This window comes from Oncorhynchus kisutch, linkage group LG1 (genome assembly GCF_002021735.2).
Source record: "Oncorhynchus kisutch isolate 150728-3 linkage group LG1, Okis_V2, whole genome shotgun sequence".
Taxonomy (NCBI): domain Eukaryota; kingdom Metazoa; phylum Chordata; class Actinopteri; order Salmoniformes; family Salmonidae; genus Oncorhynchus; species Oncorhynchus kisutch.
The window spans coordinates 73,222,488-73,246,546 of NC_034174.2; the positions used below are offsets into that span (position 1 = coordinate 73,222,488).

The window sequence follows — 24,059 nt, forward strand, 5'->3', positions numbered from 1 at the left end:
TGCTGCAATAGCAGCCCAGTGTCAACAGTGAACAGACTGGGAGTGTGGCAGGGATTACCAAAGAAAACTACAGATCACTATTCTTAGTCATTTATCAAGTTACTCCACATAACAAATGTCTGGTGGATTCAATGACTTCATATACACACACACACACGATTATTTCAGTATTGCATCATTATCTGCAACGGTGCTTGGAGTGCACAGTAATGTCATTATACAGTACATGACAAATAACAAATAACATGTAGGTTTGTGTGGGATGTTTCCTCCTCTTCACAGTGTTGGGCTGTAAGGAGTCTCAGACCAGGGTGCATCAATGCCCCCTCTGTCAGGTGCTCCTTTGAGTACCGCACACACACACACAATAATGTCTCTGTTTGTCCAGGGGCCGGGCTTCTCCTCCTCCACCGCGCTCTCTGCAATATCCTCCACTGGTGCAGTGGAAACTAAGGTACAACACACACACACACCATCCCTTCGCTCACTGCCTACCTGATCCCTCAACCCTGGAGGCAGCTCTCTAAGCCTGGCCTACTGAACACTTCTCTGAGGGGAATTACCAGCTGAACCATCTGAGCTACACTGGCTGTGTCCCAATGGCAACCCATTGCATACATAGTGCACTACTTTTGACCAGAGGTCTATGGGTCTGGGTCAAAAGTAGTGTACTACGTAGGGAATAGGGTGCCATTGGGACGCATCCAGTGAATTGAGGGGAGTTAAAAGGATAAAGTACCAGACAAAAAAAAGTGTAACTTTTGCCATTGATCAGGCAGAGAGCTGAGGGTTCTATGTAGTTGGAGAGTAAGCCATGCTGACTGTCTAAGACTAAGCCATGAGAGAGAGAGAGAGAGAGAGAACAAGAGATGAGAGGACAAAAACATTCTACTGAGACGGAGCAGGACACGACATCCTGTTGAAACACTGATATGTCTGTGATTGTGTGTGTGTGTGTGGCTTATTTGAGTTATTCATAAGCCCTCATATGTCAGGCTCTATATCTTCAGGAAATGTGGGAGTGTGTGTATATATAGAGGTGAGAGAGGAGTGAAAGGTCAGCATGTAGGTCTCGTATCTAGAACCACTGTTTAAACACAACCTGACAGGTAACACAAATCCCACCACACAGTGAAGCACCAGTTGATTGACATAACCAGGAGAAGGGGAGGAGTCAGATAGAGGAGGAGTCGGAGAGACAGAACTGCTGGGTACATTATTATTTATTTCTTTTAAATGTTTGACTTTGTAAGTTGCTACACTTTCCATATCAATAAACTTTGTTTCTTGAATTTAATCGAAAGTGTCAGAGAGAAACAGAGTGAGCAAGGGAGAGAGAGAGAGCGATCGAGTGCGAGAGAGAATAAGATCAAGAGACTAACAGGGGCCCAGGTTGAGACACCTGTTCTGACAAGACACCCCGGGCTGCCTCACAGCACAAACATGTCACACACGATTTCCAATTGTCGCTAGAGACGTTCAGATGTTTCAGAGAACAGACATCCTTACTTATTATCCCCTTTGTCATCACTGACTCCATTAGTTATAGCACAAAATGACATGTCAAACCAGCTCGTTGAATATACACAGGGCCACGTGTATTCTCACACACGCGCAAAATACAAACAAGCCTAATACAAACAAGCCTAACACACCTAAACCTAGCTGCTCACACAGACAATAGGATATGATATTGTATGGTTCTGTCATTTGACCTACTTTTGATCAAACTATTTTGGGCTGTTCTGTAATGAGAATACTGAGTCACCTCCGCCTAACATTGTCTGGGTGCAGCAGCAGCAGCAGTCTCATCCCAGCTCTGAGAGGTGTGACATGTAATGGCTTGCTTCAGTACTTTCCCCTGTTTTGTCTCTGTGTGTGTGTCTAAAGGATTATAGCGTGTGTGTGTGTGTGTGTGTGTAAAGGATTATAGCGTGTGTGTGTGTGTGTGTGTGTGTCTGCATGTATGCATAGCTGTGTAACTCTGAAACAGGTTTGGAGAAAGATATCCAGGACTGGTGTAATCTGGTCTCAGTTCATCTCCACTGTTATTATTGGGTGAAGACCAGGAGCTGTGTTTGCCTTGGGGCCTAGCAGCTAAGCTAACGTGTCTAAGCTAAGTTAACAGAGAAAGCAAATCTAAACTGAAGGACCCATTTCAGACAGGTCACAGTGACTCCTTACCCTACTTCTGATACAGAGACAAAGTCCTAGAATAGATGTGCTCCATCTGTAGGCAGACAGACAACCGCTGTATTGTTTAACGTCAACATTCCTCATTATCACCCAGGACAAACATTGTCCCAGTCCCATTCCAACGGGACAAACACGGTCCCATTCCAACGGGACAAACACGGTCCCATTCCAAACGGGACAAACACGGTCCCATTCCAAACGGGACAAACACAGTCCCATTCCAACCATGTTTGTCCCAGTCCCATTCCAACCGGACAAACACAGTCCCATTCCAACCATGTTTGTCACACTCCCATTCCAACCGGACAAACACGGTCCCATTCCAACCGGACAAACACGGTCCCATTCCAACCGGACAAACACGGTCCCATTCCAACCGGACAAACACGGTCCCATTCCAACCGGACAAACACGGTCCCATTCCAACCGGACAAACACGGTCCCATTCCAATCGGACAAACACGGTCCCATTCCAACCGGACAAACACGGTCCCATTCCAACCGGACAAACACGGTCCCATTCCAACCGGACAAACACGGTCCCATTCCAACCGGACAAACACGGTCCCATTCCAACCGGACAAACACGCTCCCATTCCAACCGGACAAACACGCTCCCATTCCAACCGGACAAACACGCTCCCATTCCAACCGGACAAACACGCTCCCATTCCAACCGGACAAACACGCTCCCATTCCAACCGGACAAACACGCTCCCATTCCAACCGGACAAACACGCTCCCATTCCAACCGGACAAACACGCTCCCATTCCAACCGGACAAACACAGTCCCATTCCAACCGGACAAACACAGTCCCATTCCAACCGGACAAACACAGTCCCATTCCAACCGGACAAACACAGTCCCATTCCAACCGGACAAACACAGTCCCATTCCAACCGGACAAACACAGTCCCATTCCAACCGGACAAACACGGTCCCATTCCAACCGGACAAACACAGTCCCATTCCAACCGGACAAACACAGTCCCATTCCAACCGGACAAACACAGTCCCATTCCAACCGGACAAACACAGTCCCATTCCAACCGGACAAACACAGTCCCATTCCAACCGGACAAACACAGTCCCATTCCAACCGGACAAACACGGTCCCATTCCAACCGGACAAACACAGTCCCATTCCAACCGGACAAACACAGTCCCATTCCAACCGGACAAACACAGTCCCATTCCAACCGGACAAACACGGTCCCATTCCAACCGGACAAACACGGTCCCATTCCAACCCATTGGAGGAGGAAATGAGAGACACTACATCACCCATCTTCTGTGGGATTGTTAATCAGAAAATATGGGTGATTGGATTAATATAAGGAAATCAAGCAAACAGTGGTATTTAGAGCACGGTATCCCTTCAAAGGCCAACGTCGGGTTTCGACTCTCGGCCAACGTATGCTTGCCATCTGGGGCTGTGATTCACCAGCAGGTTGTGATTCACTAGCATGTCTTCATGAGTCTAGGCATGTTGACAAAGCCTTGGGAATCTAAGGGGAGTACACGTTGCCTAAGTGATGTCTCTGGTATGCAGACATACCATGGTATCCCACACTGTCACCTACTGACCCTGGTGACCCAGCTCACAGTGCTGAGGAACTAAGAGTGACCTTTGACCTCAGTTTTTGTCAAATCACCCACCTGATCTGGTCTGAGTGGAACCGTTTAAATCTGAGTTACCATGTTATGAACTGTCAAGTAGGTTACCCAACTGACCTAAGCAAACTCCTCAGGGTGGTGGGCGTGGCCTAAGCAAACATCCCGGGGGTGGTGGGTGTGGCCTAAGCAACCTGAAGCAAACAGATACCACAGATTAAGCGTGCCCGGCCACGGGAGCACATATCTAACAAACAGTAGGTGATCATGCAAATAGTATTCAAAGGAGACTCCAAAATAAGAGTCCTTATCACGATGAGCAAACTATCAGCTAATGTTGTACAATGTAGTGAATGATTCTATTGTAGACATGAGACCATACCAACGAAACTGACTCAAAGCCAAAAAGGAGGCTTAGGTTAGTCCACACCCATAGGACAAGTCAGCCCTTTCACACCATGGCAACCTCTTGGCGTCATGACAACCTGCGGGCAGCTGAAATGCCCATTGATCAAAAACCTAATTCACAAACCAGGCTCCTCTACCTTAGAATGAGTAAGCACACTGCTCTCTCTCTCACACACACACACTGCAGTAAAAAGCAGTCTCAACGGCTACTACCATTGTTAGATAGCAAAGACAGTTAAGGTTAGATAAACATTGTGACAACCTTAAAATAGCCTCTCGTCCCTGTCATAAATTAGGTGCCTGGAATAGCTTCCTTAACTAGGGTCTCAGGTAAAACTACTACTACTGGGCAATTCCACGATAAAATGTGCAAAGTTTGGTAACAGAATTACAGTTTGTACCACACAAACCGTACTTCTGTTACCAAAATTTGATTCGGCACTATTCAAGAGAATGTGTTTTTGTATTTATTTCTGTGGAAATTGTTAAAAGTAGTCCTTGTGCATAGAGCTATATGATTTCTCTAACTTTGCAATCGTTTGTTTTTGTTTGGCATACATTTTAAAGTGAAAAACCTGAGTCAGCGTAATTCGGGTATCTTGGACTTGCCCTACCACTTCCACACACACCAGTTTCATGGGTTGCTCGCTATGATGAAGGGCTAGGTAATTACTAAGAGCTAAACAGCTGACTTTATCATGTCAGAATAGGCCCTATTTCCTTGTTTATACTATCACCCCCAGACCATTACCTCGACATCAATAATACATTATTTAAAGTGTCACATAATTGTCTTGGTGTTTTATGTGGTCTGTAGTGATGCCTTGCCAGCAGGCGTGGAGGAGGGGTTTGTACTGTGGGGATAGGAGAAAGAGAACTTCTCAAAAGAGCAAGTTATTTTTTTTCGGGTCACTGTCGGATGATTCTAGACCGTGGAGTTGACACAAAATGTAAACGGTACCTTCTCCAGGTCACACTACCTTCCCGGACAAAGTCAAGACACTGACAAACAAAAAGATTCCCACTTACACATACCACAAACACCTTGCGGGCCTCTAAGATCAGGTACGAAAGACTGACATCACACAGACTGATGAGACAGATCACTGGAGTTATGTACTATAGTGTAGAGAGCATGAGATCTCTGCTACAGTACTTCTAATGGTAATAATTAGTCAGTGTCATGTACAGGAACTGTTATGTTGTGCAAGTGAGCAGAACTGAACCGGCGAGAAGGAATGAAAGAGAGAAACAGACAACGATAGATGAATTGGAAGAGAGAAAGACGGTAAAATAGAAACAAAGACGTAGAGAAAGAGGCATATATAGAAACAGAAAGAGAGAAAGACATTTAAATAGAGGGGAACATTGTATTAGAGAGAGAAACAGAGAGAAAGAGGGGTAGCATAGTCACTGCAGGGCAGTGTGAGGCATTGAGGAATTTCCCTCCAGCAGACTAGTCATCCATCACCCAGGGGAGAGAGAGATCTCATCACTCCATCTCTCCCTTCGCCATGATTTATCTCTCTGTTTTTATCTCCCTCAGTCTTGTCAGCGTGACACTCGCTCTCCTCAGCAGGATAGCAGAGATAAAAATCCAACTGATGTGGTTACGCTTAATTCACAGTTTCATCTTTCTTTTACACCCCTCTCACACCCAACAATCTCACACACACAAATATATTTCACACATACAGTATATATACACATACATACAGTGTACATACAGACATACAGTATACATACATACATACATACATACAGTATACATACATACATACAGTATATACACATACATACAGTGCTGTGAAAAAGTATTTGCCCCTTTCTATTGTTCTAATCTTGTCACGGTATCTCAGTGCATTCAAATTGTCATCGATAAAATAGCTTATGCCTGACCATACCATAACCCCACCACCAACATGGGGTACTCTGTTCACAACGTTGCCGTCAGCAAAAGGTGCACTTTGTGCTGGGGGACAATAAAAGGCCACTCTAAATTGTGCAGTTGTCACACAACACAATGCCACAGATGTCCCAAGTTTTGAGGAAGTGTACAATTGTCATGCTGACTGCAGGAAAGTCCCCCAGAGTGGTTGTCAGATAATTTTCTGTTAATTTATCTACCATAAACTGCCTCTGTTGTTTTAGAGAATTTGGCAGTACGTCCAAACAGCCTCAGAACCCCAGACCACGTGTATGGCGTTGTGTGGGCACAGGTGCACCCCAGCACAAGGTGCCATTCACATGGTACATACACGACGCCATACACGTGGTCTGCAGTTGTGAGGCTGGTTGGACGTACTGCCAAATTCTCTAAAACAACGTTGGAGGCAGTTTATGGTAGAGAAATTGCCAGAAAAGTCTGACAACAGCTCTGGGGGACTTTCCTGCAGTCAGCAGGACAATTGTACACTTCCTCAAAACTTGGGACATCTGTGGCATTGTGTTGTGTGACAACTGCACAATTTAGTGGCCTTTTATTGTCCCCCAGCACAAGGTGCACCTGTGTAATGATCATGCTGTTTAATCAGCTTCTTCATATGCCACACCTGTCAGGTGGATGGATTCTCTTAGCAATGAAGAAATGCTCATTAACAGGTATGGAGAAAAAAAAATGTGAGAAATAATATTTTTGTGCGTATGGAACATTTCTGGAAACTTTTATTTCAGCTTATGAAACATGGGACCAACACTTTACATGTTGAATTTGCATGCACACCCACACACACACTCAGTGGCCAGTTTATTAGGTACACACATCTAGTACTGTGTCGGACCCACTCCAGAACAGACTATTCTTCCAGGCATGGAAATGTTACTCAATTGGTATCAAAGGACCTAATGTGTGCCAGGAAAACCTTCCCCGCACCATTACACTACCGCTACCACCTGTACCTCTGACACCAGTCAGGGTGGGGCCATGGACTCATGCTGCTTATGCCAAATCCTGACTGCCATCAGCATGACGCATCAGAAACCAGGATTCGTCAGATCAGGAATTGTTTTTCAACTCAGTTGTCCATTGTTGATGATCGTGTGCCCACTGGAGCCGTTTTGTCCTGTTTTTAGCTAATAGGAGTGGAACCCGGTGTGGGTCATCTGCTGCAATAGCCAAATCCGTGACAAGCACTGACGAGTTCCGAGATGCCGTTCTGCTCCGTTATTTGCCCGTTTGTGGCCCGTCTGTTAGCTTACGCGATTCTTGCCATTCTCATTCGACCTCTCATCAATGACCTGTTTTCGGAAAGTAACTGAATGCCTCGATGCCCGTCTGCCTGCTTATATAACGAGCCATGGCCACATGACTCTGTAGTTGTAAGAGCAAACCAATTTCATGAACGTGGTGGTGTGCCTAATAATATATAAAAAACAAATATGTAAATAACTTACTTAATCTAATAGTGCACTGAGTTACATTTGACACAAACCAACCACACACACAGGCATCAGAGAGAAAGACTTCAGTCAAAAGGCGAACACAGATGGTTTAAAGCAGAACGACCAGTTCGAAGTCTCTGAACCCTGTCTGGTTCACGTTCACTCAGCCTGGTCTCATAGACTAGACGCAACATAGTAAATGTAAATCTGAGACACCTCAAATTAGTATGATATGTTACGTTTGGTATGGTTACATAAGACAGATGGTTACTCAAGGTAAAAATGAAAAGAGGGTCTATAACGTGAACGTCTAGCAACCCAAAGTGTGTGTTTTTGAATCTCATCACAGACAACTTTAGCATTTTAGAAACGTTTTACCTACTTACTAGTGTTTAGCCTTAAACCCTAACCTATCTAACATTAGCCAGGTGGCTAACATTAGCCACAACAAATTGGAATTATTAATATATATGTTTAGCAAATTCGTAACATATTTGATTTATTTTTATTTAATTTCACCTTTATTTAACCAGGTAGGCCAGTTGAGAACAAGTTAATTTACAACTGCAACCTGGCCAAGATAAAGCAAAGCAGTGCGACAAAAACAACACAGAGTTACACATCAACAAACGTACAATCAATAACACAATAGAAAAATCAATGTACAGTGTGTGCAAATGTAGAAGAGTAGGGAGGTAAGGCAATAAATAGGCCATGGAGGTGAAATAATTACAATATAGCATTAACACTGGAGTGATAGATGTGCAGATGATGATGTGCAAGTAGAGATACTGGGGTGCAAAAGAGCAAGAGGATATGTAACAATATGGGGATGGGTGTGTTATTTACAGATTGGCTATGTACAGGTACAGTGATCGGTAAGCTGCTCTGACAGCTGATGCTTAAAGTTGGAGAGGGAGGTATAAGACTCCAGCTTCAGTGAGTCATTGGCAGCAGAAAACTGGAAGGAAAGGCGGCCAAAGTAAGTGTTGGCTTTGGGGATGACCAGTGAAATATACCTGCTGGAGCGCGTGCTACTGTTGCTATGGTGACCAGTGAGCTGAGAAAAGGCAGGGCTTTACCTCGCAAAGACTTATAGATGATCTGGAGCCATAAGATATGAATAATGACATTCACAAACATATACACCATACGAAACATCTGAATAAATGAAGTATTTCGAATTTACATCCAAAATAATACAAAATGCTCTGAGACCAGGCAGGTTCACCAGATACCAAACGGAAGAAAAACGGATGAAACGGAGTAACTACCTGAATTTGTCCATTAAGAAACATTTGTTTTTCGATTATCTGTTGCAAAACAGAAAGCTACAATGTGCAGTAAGGAATATGCCCCTGGTTATAGGGACCTAAAGAGTGAACTGAACACCATACTACTTCCTAGAAACAAAATGAGTCAGGGGTTCAATTATGTTCACAACACCCTCGGGCTAGCACACAGTTAGGGCCTAGGGGGTTCAGCGAAGGAAGACTTTAAAGAGTACGTCCCTCGGGACCTGTTGGGAGTCTCCCCTGTAACCTGGGGTCCCTCCCCCCACATGCATATGTCTACTGTTTGCTAGCTAAGCAGATCTATGTGCTGTTGGTTTTAGATGACTCAGGTTAAAGCCCCTGGCTTCTTCTCTCAGAATGAGACCAGGCTTGGTCTACATAATGACGTCACCTCAGCAGTTTACAATGCAGCAGAGTGAATGAGCAACTCTGTGCATTGAACATCACATGGGCAAGAAGATAAGGACATTACACACAGTCCATGTGTCTCAGCACACTAGTAGGAACATACTGTATGTGTTCACATATTATGTAAGTCACTTCCTACATCTAACAGTCCCTTGCGTTTACTCAGTACACATAATCAGTGTGAGCCAAGACCTTCTGTTAGATGGGTAATAGTTTAGCGTGTCGGCTATGTTGTTGTGGGTACAATATTGGTGGTGTGTAGGTGCTGCAACAGCAGCTAGGCACCATCACCATGCTCTATTAGTCTCCGAGATAGAAAGCTGGCCCAATTTGTTCCGTCATCCCAGAACGCATTCATTAACTAGGTTATAATGAGCTACATTTACCCGTCCCTTTGAGGTGCATTATATTCTCTGGATTTAAATACTCCATTCAAGTGTATCATGATTTCTGAATGTACCCTCTAGAAATGTGGGAGATCTGTGAAATAACTCGAATTGATATGGAAAAGCTCAACATCCTTTTGGCAACATTATATAACCTTTCCTTCCAAATGTTTTTTTTCTTCCCTTATGAGGCCTCTTTGTGACTATCCACACTCACTGTCAAGTTAATTTCTAAGCTGATGAATGAATATATCAACAAATAAGATGGGACCAAATGTAACTATGATTCTATAATTATTTGGTGAATCTGTGGCTTAATGGTTTACAGAGGTCATGCACGTTGCAAATCATCAGCTTGCAGCCAGGCCTGTCGTTGCGCGCGCACACGGATCACATTTGTAGCACGAGTTGGCACGAGTTCAAAAGGTGTCAACCCAAGGACGTTTACTAACTTTCTGCAGTCGGGAAAAATGTCAAATTCAGTAGAAAACAAAAGCAAAGTAACTTTGAAATCGAAAGGTGTTGGCTAATAATATTATTGCAGACACTTACCTGTTTGTTCCAACGTGGCCACTCGGCGTTGTCGGTGGTTAGAAATTAAATATTTAAAAACGAAAGCAAGAAAAACACTGACGTGTTTTAACAAGAGTTTTGCAATAAAGAAATATACCGCAGGGGAAAGCCTCCGGTCGTTGCTCTACTTAGGAATGGTTTTTTAAAAAGGCAGAAAATCCACCTATGGAAAACAAACACCTGAGCGTTTTATCCGCTTGTGAAACGCCAAACTCGTCACATCAGTGCAGCAGACACACGAAAACGTGAAACTTAAAACGTCTATAAGGTTTTTAAAATAGACATGGGAGTACAGCAAAATCCCTTTCAGAGAAATAGGTTTGTCACTCCCTGCCTCCCAAACTGAGTCGGTGCGTGTCCAAAATTCACGGGAGCTCAGAAGCAACGTTCTGTTACTGTTACCTGACTCATGTTCCGTGTTGTGCTGTGCTGGGTGGCCAACCCTCTTTTCAGAGAGCAGCACAGGGATAGTTGCGTGTTGTTCGTATGTACCAACTGTAGGTAGTGAGAAGTGGACTTTCCATTCCACAGGAGCAAACATAGACATTGAAGCCAGGGAGCAACAGGTAACACAACTGACAATAGTTTATTGTGTGACGTGAAATGTAGAATGGGCCATGTGAACATCACAAAAGTTATCGACAAACAAAGAGTAAATAGTTGAATAGTAGCGCATCTAGAAGGGAGCAGTAGTAGCCTGATCCAGCCCAGTATCCTCCTATGTTCTCATTCTACAAGCGTGATATTGGAATATAGGCTAAATGCACCCAGAGCAACAGTGGCATTACTATTTTAACGTCTGGAGATGTGGGCAATATTCTCGTTCCCGTAAATTACAGATTACATATATATATTTCATTGCTCCATATTCCGATCTGAATAATTATGTCCAAACTAACTCCCAAGCTATTTAAACATAATATCCTTGACTGTAATCCATCAAATGGACTCTCACAAACACACACATGGGCACAATAACACGTACCCTGAATCGCCCTAGTTTTGATTCTTGAATAAAAAGGAAACCGTAGGAGTTCTTCACATTGAGAGCCAAACACTGTATTAGTCATGTCCCTTCCAACAATGTGTGTGTGCGCGGTCATGCGCACGTACGCGCATTGCATGTGTGTGCCTGTGCCTGCATACATGCCCCCACGTGTGCGTGCACAAGGCAAGAGAGTGTATGTTAGTCGTTGTCTCATGCTCTACTTTCGTCTCCACAGTGTACCTGTCTATTGAGGTCGCTACTGTCCCTGATTTGTCCTTGTATTCCACTTTTACTCCTTTGGCTTTGACTCTTATTAAAACTATGTTAATATGCATGACTTTGACTCTTATTAAAAACTATGTTAATATGCATGATTTTGACTTTGACTCTTATTAATGACTTTGACTCTTATTAAAACTACGTTCATATGCATGACTTTGACTCTTATTAAAACTACGTTCATATGCATGACTTTGACTCTTATTAAAAACTATGTTAATATGCATGACTTGGCATCTGTGCTTGAGCTCACACATTATCATAATGGCTCTCAGACAGGTAAAAAAATGATGCATCATAATAACTTACATCACATGATTGAAAAACGCATATCTGCAAAGTAGTGAGAAAGTATTGAATATGATTTGTCCTTTGAGAGACTGCAGTAAAGATATGAATAACTACTGTTACTCTCTTGGCCAGGTGGTATATTGTTGAAACCTCTTCCTTTAGACCTCATTAAAATCGTCTGGGGTTGATGCAGTACAGTCCCAGCCAATGTCCCTCTCCCCCATACTGCGTGTGGGTGTACGTGTGTACATGTGTGCGTGCCTCACTGAATGTCACTCCTTGTCATGGGAATGGGATGCTGTGTTTCCATGGGAACAACACACACACAAAAATCTTGATGCTTTTAACAGTCAGTCACAAGGAAACTAACTCTCTCCCTTTGCCAGGTCTATGCACTGGACATATTGTATTGAAGGCGTGTTTACATCATGTATCCTATCCACCCTCTCCAACAGGCTTATTGAAATGCAGGCCTCAAGTTGTCATCCTTCCCCTCCAATCAGGGACTGTTTCAGACCCGGGGGACACCGGGTGAGTGACTCTTTGGACCAATCAGTGACATTACCAATCAATTAACTACCAGGGAGAAATGATAACCAGCCCCACCACAGACCTGAAGGCCTTGCTTTTCATACCCCTGGTCTGTAGCTATGTGGAATATTCAATAGTTGTTCATTATGGTAAACTAGTACAGTATGTACAGAACTGTTCGTGGAGTAACAGGCACATCCAGCAGCATGATGCAAGTCATTCCACATCCAGGCTGGAGCAGCAGCCCCCAGGACGATGCCTTATAGGTCCTCACACTGGTGATAATGAACATGCATGAATACACAGTACAGTACATACTGCCTACAGTCTTGTACAGGTAACCTTGTGGGGACACACAAGTCAAATCCTATTCACAATAACCCATGTTCTCACCCTAACCTTAACAAAATAAACTTAACCCTAAACCTAACCCTAACCTAGTTCTAACCCTAACACTAATTCTAACCTTAACCCTAAACCACCTAGAAACAGCATTTGACCTCGTGGTGACCAACAAAATATCCCCAGTTGGTCAAATTTTTGTCAGTTTACTATTCTTGTGGGGAAACACACACACACACACACACAAACACACCGCCTGAGGCTGCTGGTGCCTGGCACGTGAAGGCCCATGACCCATATAGGGCCTGGTGCACAGGTGTGTGCGTGTGTGTGTGTGTGTGTGTGCATGTGTGTGTGTGTGTCTGAAACGCCCCACTTTTCCACTTGGTGACGCATCATTAATCCCGTCATTCTGAGGCACTCACCTGAGCCCACGCGTTTATACACACACACACACACACACACACACACACACACACACACACACACACACACACACACACACACACACACACACACACACACACACACACACACACACACACACACACACACACACGCAGCCATGGGCTTAGCTTTCTAAAGGTTTGCTGCCTGCCCCTACAATCATAGAAAACAACTACAAACCATCTACAACCCCTTTTGGTTCCTGGTAAAAACACTTTTGGTTCCAAGAAGAACCCTTTTGGGTTCTATGTAGAACCCTTTCCACGTTGGGCTCTACATGGAACCCAAAAGGGTTGTACCTAGAACCAAAAAGGGTTCTCCTATGTGGACAGCTGAAGAACCCTTTTCTCTAAGAGTGTAGACTAGCCTATCATTCAGCCGTTATTCCTATACCGCTGACACACATACTCTCTCTCTCTCTCTCTCTCTCTCTCTCTCTCTCTCTCTCTCTCTCTCTCTCTCTCACACTCACTCTCTCTCTCTCTCTCTCTCTCTCTCTCTCTCATTCTCTCTCTCTCTCTCTCTCTCTCTCTCTCTCTCTCTCTCTCTCTCTCTCTCACTCATTCTCTCCCTCTCTACTCCGCTGCCTGCATTCTCTCTTCTCCCGCGGTCTCATTCCTTCGTCTTCCGACTCTTTCACTCTCACTCTCCTTCACTCTCTCTCTCATCTCCTCTCTCTTCTCCACTCTCTTGCCTTCGTTCACTCTAATTATCTCTCTCACCCCTCACATCCTCCACTCTCTCTCTCTCCCAGCCTCTCTAGTTCTTTCTCTCTCTATTGAAGCCCTCAAGCCGTACCGATTCATTAATTAGCTTCGTCCATCCATGGAAGATTAGTAAAGTAGCGTAGCGACTGCATGTTGCCCAGTGCATATAGATAGACTGTGTTGCTTGTGCTTTATTGTGAATCTATACACACACACACATTAACACACACTCTAGCAGACAAACATACTATCTCTCTCTCTCTCTTCTTTCATTCTGTCTCTGTGACTGTAGCGTTGGCTTACTAGAGAAAGCAGCAGTGAAAGTGCAGGCGGTCTACTTTGACTGAAGACTCGGAGCAGATAAAACAAACACAGACAGAAGACGGCAGGATGGGAGCCTTCAGCGAGTTGTAAAATACTCCAGTTCTTCTCTGTCAAAGAGGCTGTGGCTACTGTCTAGCAACACTTCATCACCACTACTTCTCTGGTAAGACCAGATTTTATTCATGGCATTCTTTTTCTTTGATAAAAGACAGTATTAGGAGTGTGTTTTTGCCACACACATTATACTGTAGACGCTGTTATAATGTGTGTGTGTGTGTGTGTTTGTGTGTGAGAGAGAGAGAAAGCCATAGATAGGATGATGAGTGCAGTAGCAGAGACATCTCAGTCTCCGTCTTTCCTGACCCACATTGATGAACCTGTAGTGCTACATGCAGAGCTGTCTTAATGTCTTACTCCCCCAGCGCCACACACACACACACACACACACACACACACACACACACACACACACACACACACACACATCTGCTGGATTGTCAGGGAGAAAGAGTAGCGTATCAGTCGTGTGTGTGGGTGAGTGTGTGTGTGTAATTGTGTGGGACTGTGTGTCGCTGTATGTGGGATTGTGTGTAGCTGTTGGTGGGCAGTGAGAGAGGAGGTGTGTGGTAGTGTGTGAGGCAGGGTTTTGGGGTGTCATGACAATACTGCAGTGGTATGAGATGGAACACAGATGATGACAGAGACACAGAGAGATTATCTATTGAGAGAGAGAGCGAGACAGAGAGAGACAGAGAGAGATGAAGAGAGAAAAGGAGGGATGACTGAGCTGGGTGAAGAGAGAAGGAGAGATGGACTGAGTGGGGTGAAGAAAGAGAAGGAGAGATGGACAGAGGGGTGAAGAGAGAGAAGGAGAGATGGACTGAGAGGGGTGAAGAGAGAGAAGGAGAGATGGACTGAGTGGGGCGAAGAGAGAGAAGGAGAGATGGACTGAGTGGGGTGAAGAGAGAGAAGGAGAGATGGACTGAGAGGGGTGAAGAGAGAGAAAGAGAGATGGACTGAGTGGGGTGAAGAGAGAGAAAGAGAGATGGATGGAGTGGGGTGAAGAGAGAGAAGGAGAGATGGGCTGAGTAGGGTGAGGAGAGAGAAGGAGAGATGGACTGAGTGGGGTGAAGAGAGAGAAAGAGAGATGGACAGAGTAGGGTGAGGAGAGAGAAGGAGAGATGGAATGAGTGGGGTGAAGCGAGAGAAGGAGAGTATCCGGAGCATCAGCATTTGTGGGTTCGATTACAGGCTCAAAATGGCCAGAAACTAAGAACTTTCTTCTGAGACTCGTCAGTCTCTTCTTGTTCTGAGAAATGAAGGCTATTCCATGCGAGAAATTGCCAAGAAACTGAAGATCTTATACAACACTGTGTACTACTCCCTTCACAGAACAGCGCAAACTGGCTCTAACCAGAATAGAAAGAGGAGTGTGAGGCCCCGGTGCACAACTGAGCAAGAGGACAAGTACATTAGAGTGTCTAGTATGAGAAACAGACGCCTCACAAGTCCTCAACTGGCAGCTTCATTAAATAGTACCCGCAAAACACCAGTCTCAATGTCAACAGTGAAGAGGCGACTCCGGGATGCTGTCCTAGGCAGAATTGCAAAGAAAAAGCCATATCTCAGACTGGCCAATAAAAATAAAATATTAAGATGGGCAAAAGGACACAGAGACTGGACAGAGGAACTCTGCCTAGAAGGCCAACATCACGGAGTCACCTCTTCACTGACGTTGAGACTGGTGTTTTGTGGGTACTATTTAATGAAGCTGACAGTTGAGGACTTGTGAGGCATCTGTTTCTCAAACTAGACACTCTAATGTACTTGTCCTCTTGCTCAGTTGTGCGCCGGGGCGTTGTACGAGATTTTCAGTATCTTGGCAATTTCTTGCATGGAATAGCCTTAATTTCTCAGAACAAGAATAGACTGACAAGTTTCAGAAGAACGTTCTTTGTTTCTTGCCATTTTGAGCCTGTAATCGAACCCACAAATGCTGATGCTCCAGATACTCATCTAGTCTAAAGAAGGACAGTTTTATTGCTTCTTTAATCAGGACAACAGTTTTCAGCTGTGCAAAACATAATTGCATAAGGGTTTTCTAATGATCAATTAGCCTTTTAAAATGATCAACTTGGATTAGCTAACAAAACGTGCCATTGGAACACAAGTGTGATGGTTGCTGATAATGGGCCTCTGTACGCCTATGTAGATATTCCATTAAAATCTGTTGTTTCCAGCTACAATAGTCATTTACAACATTAACAATGTCTACACTGTATTTCAGATCAATTTGATGTTATTTTAATTTCTAAGTGACCCCACATTTTTTGAACGGTAGTGTATCTTAATTCAGGATTCTGTTCAGAAAGGCCTGAGATCAGGGCCGCGCCCCCAATGGCACCCCGTTCCCTAAGTAGTGCACTATGTAGGGAATAGGGTGCCATTTGGGACATGGGCGAGGAAACGGTGACCCGAAGGAGGCTTTCTAAGAAGAGTATACAGAAGGGACTAAGGGCTGTCAATCAAACCTTGGGACTGCTTTTCAAGTAAAGAAATGCATTATTCTCGCTCTGTATCGGAATTCATATTTGGGGTTTATGCACTACCCAGAATAATATTGACTGTGTGAATCAAACACTTCAACTGCAAATCAACTCAGACATGCTTTTTTTGCTGCTACGTGGTGAGAAATGTACTGTTGACTTTGATGGAACAGTATCCATAGTCCTTGGAGCCTACAGTTCTTTCCCCATACGGGTATCTGCTTGTGGGTAGGTGGAAGGAAACCTTCTTATCTTATGCCACTTTCTTTGCCAAATGCCTTTCTTTAATATATGGTCTCTTATCTTTTGCTGTCCTGTGGGGGGAATCCCTGAGTTGACTTCAATTTGGGATTGTTGTTGTTCAATGTTTTCTCTTCCCTCTTTCAATCATCTTTTTTGAACCTTCTCTCCCTGTCTCTCTTATGTATATCCTATTCCCATGCTGTGTCTGACTGACTGTGTCTGAAAACTGTATCTGACTGACTGTGTCTGACTGACTGTGTCTGACTGACCGTATTTGACTGACTGTGTCTGACAGACTGTATCTGACTGACTGTGTCTGACTGACTGTATCTGACTGACTGTGTCTGACTGACTGTATCTGACTGACTGTGTCTGACTGACTGTATCTGACTGACTGTGTCTGACTGACTGTATCTGACTGACTGTGTTTGACTGACTGTGTCTGAAAACTGTATCTGACTGACTGTGTCTGAAAACTGTATCTGACTGACTGTGTCTGAAAACTGTATCTGACTGACTGTGTCTGACTGACTGTGTCTGACTGACCGTATCTGACTGACTGTGTCTGAAAACTGTATCTGACTGACTGTGTCTGAAAACTGTGTCTGACTGACCATATCTGACTGACTGTGTCTGACTGACTGTATCTGACTGACTGTATCTGACTGACTGTCTGAAAACTGTATCTGACTGTGTTTGACTGACTGTGTCTGACTGATTGGCTGTGTCTGAAAACTGTATGACTGACTGACTGTGTCTGACTGACTGTGTCTGACTGAGTCTGACTGACTGTGTCTGACTGACCGTATCTGACTGACTGTGTCTGACTGACAGTGTCTAACTGACCGTATCTGACTGGCTGTGTCTGACTGACAGTGTCTGACTGACTGTATCTGACTGACTGTGTCTGACTGAGTCTGACTGACTGTGTCTGACTGACTGTACCTGACTGACTGTGTCTGACTGACTGTATCTGACTGACTCTGTCTGACTGACTGTGTCTGACTGACTGTCTGAAAACTGTATCTGACTGTGTTTGACTGACTGTGTCTGACTGACTGGCTGTGTCTGAAAACTGTATGACTGACTGACTGTGTCTGACTGACTGTGTCTGAAAACTGTATCTGACTGTGTTTAACTAACTGTGTCTGAAAACTGCATCTGACTGACTGTGTCTGACTGACTGACTGTGTCTGAAAACTGTATCTGACTGACTGTGTCTGCGTCCCAAATGGAACCATATTTCGTGTGTGTGTGTGTGTGTGCGTGTGTGTGTGCGTGTGCTTGTGTGTGTGTGATAACATTTTTTTTATTTTTATAACTCAAAATGGTTCCGTAATGGACTGAACTGGAGCAATTTGGCACAGCAATACTTTTCTGGGGCTGTTGCTAAAGGTTATGATTCTACAGGTGCATCAGTCCAGCTAACAGAAGAGAAACAGAAGAGAAACTGGGAAGAAGGAACAATGAGGAATATAGGGGACAGAGACCTACAGAAGACCAGCACCTACATCGTACCCTGCTTCCTGTTAGTGGAGGTGAGTGGGCAGCATATTGACCAATCGTTTGTATGATATGGTGAAAGAAAAAGGATACATTCCAATATTTCAATCACCCTTTCTCTTGTCCCCTTTCAACACACAATAAATCCAATCCTATATATTGGAACATGGCCTCAGTGCAGAGACCTCTTTGTTCATTGCTCTGTCTGTACTTCCTCCTCTCCTCTCTCCTCCCCTCCTCTACTCTTCCCCTCTTCCTCCTCTCCTCTCATCCCCCCTCTCCCTCCTCTCCTCCGCTGCCCTCCTCTCATCCCCCCCTCTCCCTCCTCTCCTCTGCTGCCCTCCTCTCATCCCCCCTCCCTCCTCCTCCGCTGCCCTCCTCTCATCCCCCCTCTCCCTCCTCTCCTCCGCTGCCCTCCTCTCATCCCCCTCTCCCTCCTCTCCTCCGCTGCTCTCCTCTCATCCCCCTCTCCTCTCTTCTTGTCTCTTTTCCTCTCCTTTCCTCTCCTTTCCTCTCCTTTCCTCTCCTCTCATCCCTCTCTCCCTCCTCTCCTCCTCTCCTATCATTCCCCATCCCTCCTCTCCTCCGCTCCTCTCCCTCCTCTCCTCTGCTCCTCTCATCCCCCCTCTCCTCTCCCTTCTTCCCCTCTCCTTTCCTCTCCTCTCCTCTGATCCCCCTCTCCCTCCTCTCCTCACATCCCCTCTCTTCCTCCTATCCTCCTCTCCTCCTCTCCCTCCTCTCCCTCCTCTCCTCTCATCCCCCCTCTCCCTCCTCCGTTCCTTTCCCTCCTCTCATCCCCCCTCTCCACTTCCATCTTCTTCCCCTCGCCTCCCCTCCCTCCTCTACCCCCTCTCCTTCTCAGGTCCCTCTATATTCTATAAACCCTCACATGTATTTCCTAATTAACCGGCCTAATTAACACAAGGAAATGCAATTAGCCCGCTCAGCCGCTAGCACTCTACGCTATTGCTAATGCTGTGCCCACTGCTATAGAGCCTGCAACAAGGGCTACTGTAGTGGGTTAGCAGAGTTAGCAGTTTTAGCATTATCATGAGGTAAGAGGGGGATTTTTGCCATTAGCTTTACGGTATATCTAACACGTTACTGAGACCGTGCACCAGCTGTGCACGCGGAGCCTGTGGGCAGAGCTAGCGTGGCAAGAGTTTTAGCATTATCATAGGGTTAGAAGTCGTTAGCTATACAGTGGACTATATATTTCATGGGGGTTTTAATATCAAGGCTAACATTAGTAGCTACAGTTTAGGGTAGCCTAGTGGGGCGGCAGGGTAGCCTAGTGGTTAGAGCATTGGACTAGTAACCGGAAGGTTGCAAGTTCAAATCCCCAAGCTGACAAGGTACAAATCTGTCGTTCTGCCCCTGAACAGGCAGTTAACCCACTAGGCTGTCATTGAAAATTAGAATTTGTTCTTAACTGACTTGCCTAGTTAAATAAAGGTAGGGTAAGAGGTTGATTTTGAGTTTAGCCACAAGACAACGGTATATATCCCGTGGGGTGTTATGACAGTTGGAGTGGAAAAATGTGTTTTTGTTCAACTGCAGTGAGAGAAACTGTAGGGTTATCGAGTTAGACAGTGGTCAACCTCTTTACAGTGTAGAATTCAGTTTAGGTATCAGATGTAACTAGCCACTGTATATCTCATGTGTAGCACACGGGGATGTGAGAAATGTACTCCGCAACCTAAGATATCCTCACTTGCGGTAACAAATTGTACATTTTCGGTGGCGCTGACTGGTAAGATGCTCCGGGAGTGCGGTCACGTGTGCAAGCAAAGCAGAGGTCCTGGGTTCGAGCCTTGGTGTGAGCCAAATCAGGAGAACGCGGTACTCGCTAAGCAAGCAGCGTGATATCCGTCAAACCTGTGTTATGACAGTTGAATGTATTCGTGTTCAAATCAGAGACATTTTAGGGCTATTAGTTAGTCATGGTACCACATAGGGTTAATGGTTGGGGTCGATGTAGCTATATCCCAGTGTGTTCGGAGTGTTGGAGAGTGGAGCTCAGTCACTAGACATGCAGGCTACGTTCCCGAATGGCACCCAATTCCCTATAGGGCCCACAGTGCTCTGGTCGAAACTAGTGCACTATGTAGGAAATATGGCGGCATTTGGGACGCAGGGCAACCTTCCCAAATGGGGTGTAGTGAGAGCTGGAGTTTAATGTGTGTTTGTACCACTGTAGTCGGAGAAAACAGTAGTACATCTCTGGGGCATTCGCCTCCTACACACATTATACCATTCTCTACCCGACACACTCAGCCTGTGTCCCAAATGGCACCCTATTCCCTTTATAGAGCACTACTTTTGACCTGAGCCTCCTTTGGCCTCCTTTCTTCAACCATACTACTCCACTCCTACAACCAAGCCATCCAGCTATTTTTACACTCCTCCAAAACACTCATCCCTCTCTCCAACACTCCTCCAGGGTCCCCGCTCCTCTCTTTCTCCATCCCTCCTCTCCTTCTTCTCTCCTCCTCTCGTCCGTCGGTGGAAGGGAGTGAGAGAGTAAACGGCCTGCTACTGTACAGCACCCCAGAGGGCATCCAGTCTTCTGTTGTTACATTAGCATCTCATTACACTATTCTCTAAAACAAACGGGCTGACGGTCTCCTTTTTTACGCCTTTCTTCTCTTCATCTCTTATTCTCTGTCTTTCTCTCTCGCTCTCTCTGGCTTGCTTTCTCTCTCTCTCTCTCTCTCTCTCTCTCTCTCTCTCTCTCTCTCTCTCTCTCTCTCTCTCTCTCTCTCTCTCTCGCTCTATCCCGTTCTCTGTCTCTCTCTTTCTCTGGGCATTTTTTCGTATTTTCCAACCATTTCCATCTTTCTCTATCCTAGAACGTGAGAACATTTCTTATCAGTCCCGTTAATAAACAAGGGATTACACAGGATTTCCCCCTTCCCATCCTTTTGACTGGGATGAGAACTTCAGAATGGAAAATGGAAGCTAAGCTGCTCCATCTCTATCTCTTCTAACCTCTCCTCCTTCCAGGCAGAATAATCCTGGTGTGAAAAGACACACACACATAAACGTATCACACACTCACACACAGACACACTGAAATGCACATGCACACGGACGCACAGACACACGGACGCACAGACACACTCTCTCTCTCTTTCTCTCTCTTCTCTCCTGGTCCAGCAGTGTGTAACAAGGTAGACGTGCTGTGGGGGCACAAAGGGGCACAAAGTGTCTGCTCTCAAGGCTAACTGGCTCCTTCACTTCAAAGACTGAAGCGCGTAAAGAGTCGTTTTGATGTAACTGATTTTGCACCGGGCTTCAGTGGAAGAGGAAGTAAGTGGCAATTGGAAGGTCATACTATATGGAAATAAAGGGGCAATTGGTACATACACTTTTTGGACTTAAATTAATGATTTACCCATTGATTCTTGAAGAATATAACTTTTAAAGTTTAGTTCAACTGTCGTGCCCGACAACTGTCAAATGATTTTGGCACCTTTTCTTGTAAACTTAATTAGTTACAAAATGAACAGCTGATGAGAAAACTGTCAATCTAATTGTATTCTGGTTGCCCCAGAGAAAACAGATCTGAGACATTGCCTATGGGCCCTGGTCAAAACCCGTGCAATAACCTGAGTGTACAAAACATTAAGAACACCTTCCTAATATTGAGTTGCTCCCCCCCCCCTCTCAGAACAGCCTCAATTCATCGGTACTGACTCTACAAGGTGTAGAATCCAGTGCTTCCTATAGTTGTATCAAGTTGACTGGATGTCCTTTGGGTGGTGGATCATTCTTGATACACACAGGAAACTGTTTAGTGTGGAAAAACCCAGCAGCGTTGCAGTTCTGGACACAAACCGGTGCTCCTGGCACCTAATACCATACCATTTTCAAAGGCACTTAAATATTCTGTCTTGTCCATTCACCCTCTGAATGGCACACATACACAATCTATGATACTCAGAATGGCACCGGAGGGGATGACTGCCATTTTATGGTGCTCCTAACCAACTGTGCTATTTTGTTAGTTTTTTCGCGTTGTTTGTAACTTATATCTTAACTTATTTTGTACATAATGTTGCTGCTACTGTCTCTTATGACCGAAAACAACTTCTGGACATCAGAACAGAGATTACTCACCTCGAACTGGACAAAGGATATACTGCTTTCTAGGGAATGTGCCCAAATCCCTGTCATTTGCGTGAAGAAAACACGGAGAAAAGGACTCTGGCGAGGAGGTCAGGCAGCCTTCTGAGAATTCGTAGGAAAGTGAGTAAACCTCCACCACCATCCGTTCTATCGGCCAATGTGCAATCATTGGAAAACAAAATGGATGATATACAGTCAAGACTGTCCTACCGACGGGACTTTAAAAACTGTAATATCTTCCGTTTCACCAAGTCGTGAATGAACGACGACACAGATAATATAGAGCTGGCGGGATTTTCCATGCATCGGCAGGACAGAGAAGCTACGTCTGGTAAGATGAGGGGCAGGGGTGTGTGTCTATGTGTCAATAACAGCTGGTGTGCGGTGTCTAATATTAAAGAAGTCTCTAAGTATTGCTCACCTGAGGTAGAGTACCTTATGATAAGCTGTAGACCACACTATCTACCAAGAGAGGTCTCATCTACATTATTCGTAGCCGTCTATTTACCACCACAAACCTATGCTGGCACTAAGACCGCACTCAACCAACTGTATAAGGCCATAAGCAAACAAGAAAATGCTCATCCAGAGGCGGCACTCCTAGTGGCCAGGAACTTTAATGCAGGCAAACTTAAATAAGTTTTACCTCATAACTACCAGCATGTCACATTTGCAACCAGAGGGAAAAAAAACTCTAGACCACCTTTACTCCATACACAGAGATGCATACAAAGCTCTCACTCGCCCTCCATTTGGCAAATCTGACCGTAATTATATCCTCCTGATTCATGCTTACAAGCAGAAATGAATGCAGGAAGTATCAATGACTCGTTCAATTTCGGAAGTGGTCAGATGATGCGGATGCTACTATACAGGACTGTTTGGCTAGCACAGACTGGAACATACAGGCGTACATATCCCAACCAGAAGCCATGGATTACAGGCAACATCTGCATCAAGCTAAAGGCTAGAGCTGCTGCTTTCAAGGAGCAGGACACTAATCCGGACGCTTATAAGAAATCCCACTACGTCCTCAGACAAACTAACAAACAGGCAAAGTGTCAATACAGGATTCAGATCGAATCCTACTACCCCGCCTCTGACACTCGTCGGATGTGGCAGGGCTTGAAAACTATTACGGACTACAAAGGGCCGCGAGCTGCCCAGTGACGCGAGCCTACCAGATGAGCTAAATGCTTTTTATGCTCGCTTCTAGGGAAGCAACACTGAAGCATGCATGAGAGCACCAGCTGTTCCGGACGACTGTGTGATAACGCTCTCGGTAGCCGATGTGAGCAAGACCTTTAAACAGGTCAACATTCACAAAGCTGCGGGGCCAGATGGATTACCAGGACGTGTACTCAAAGCATGTGCTGACCAACTGGCAAGTGTCTTCACTAACATTTTCAACCTCATCCTGACCGAGTCTGTAATTGTCACGTTCTGACCTTTATTTCCTTTGTT

At 45.0% G+C, this 24,059-nt stretch overlaps 2 protein-coding genes across 6 annotated transcripts in view; one reads left to right on the forward strand and one right to left on the reverse strand.

The window, feature by feature from the left end:
* The window catches only part of LOC109876237 (paralemmin-3-like), a 42,219-nt gene extending 31,451 nt beyond the window's left edge, over window positions 1-10,768 (reverse strand). For 2 of the 4 annotated variants that reach the window (XR_004211073.1, XM_031832570.1), the window contains exon 1: window positions 10,243-10,686. The gene's annotated coding sequence lies outside the window, so the exon portion shown is untranslated. Of the gene's footprint in view, window positions 1-10,242 lie in introns of all 4 variants that reach the window. The other 2 variants (XM_031832559.1, XM_031832567.1) reach the window with 2 other exon arrangements.
* Window positions 10,769-13,802: 3,034 nt separating this feature from the next.
* plppr2b (phospholipid phosphatase related 2b) overlaps window positions 13,803-24,059 on the forward strand; it is a 64,071-nt gene continuing 53,814 nt past the window's right edge. Inside the window, exons 1-2 of one of the 2 annotated variants that reach the window (XM_031832576.1) lie at window positions 13,803-14,335; window positions 18,372-18,499. In XM_031832576.1, the coding sequence (XP_031688436.1) occupies window positions 18,428-18,499 (72 nt within the window). In that variant the 5' untranslated portion in view covers window positions 13,803-14,335; window positions 18,372-18,427. The remainder of the gene's footprint in view (window positions 14,336-18,371; window positions 18,500-24,059) is intronic. The other variant, XM_031832590.1, reaches the window with a different exon arrangement.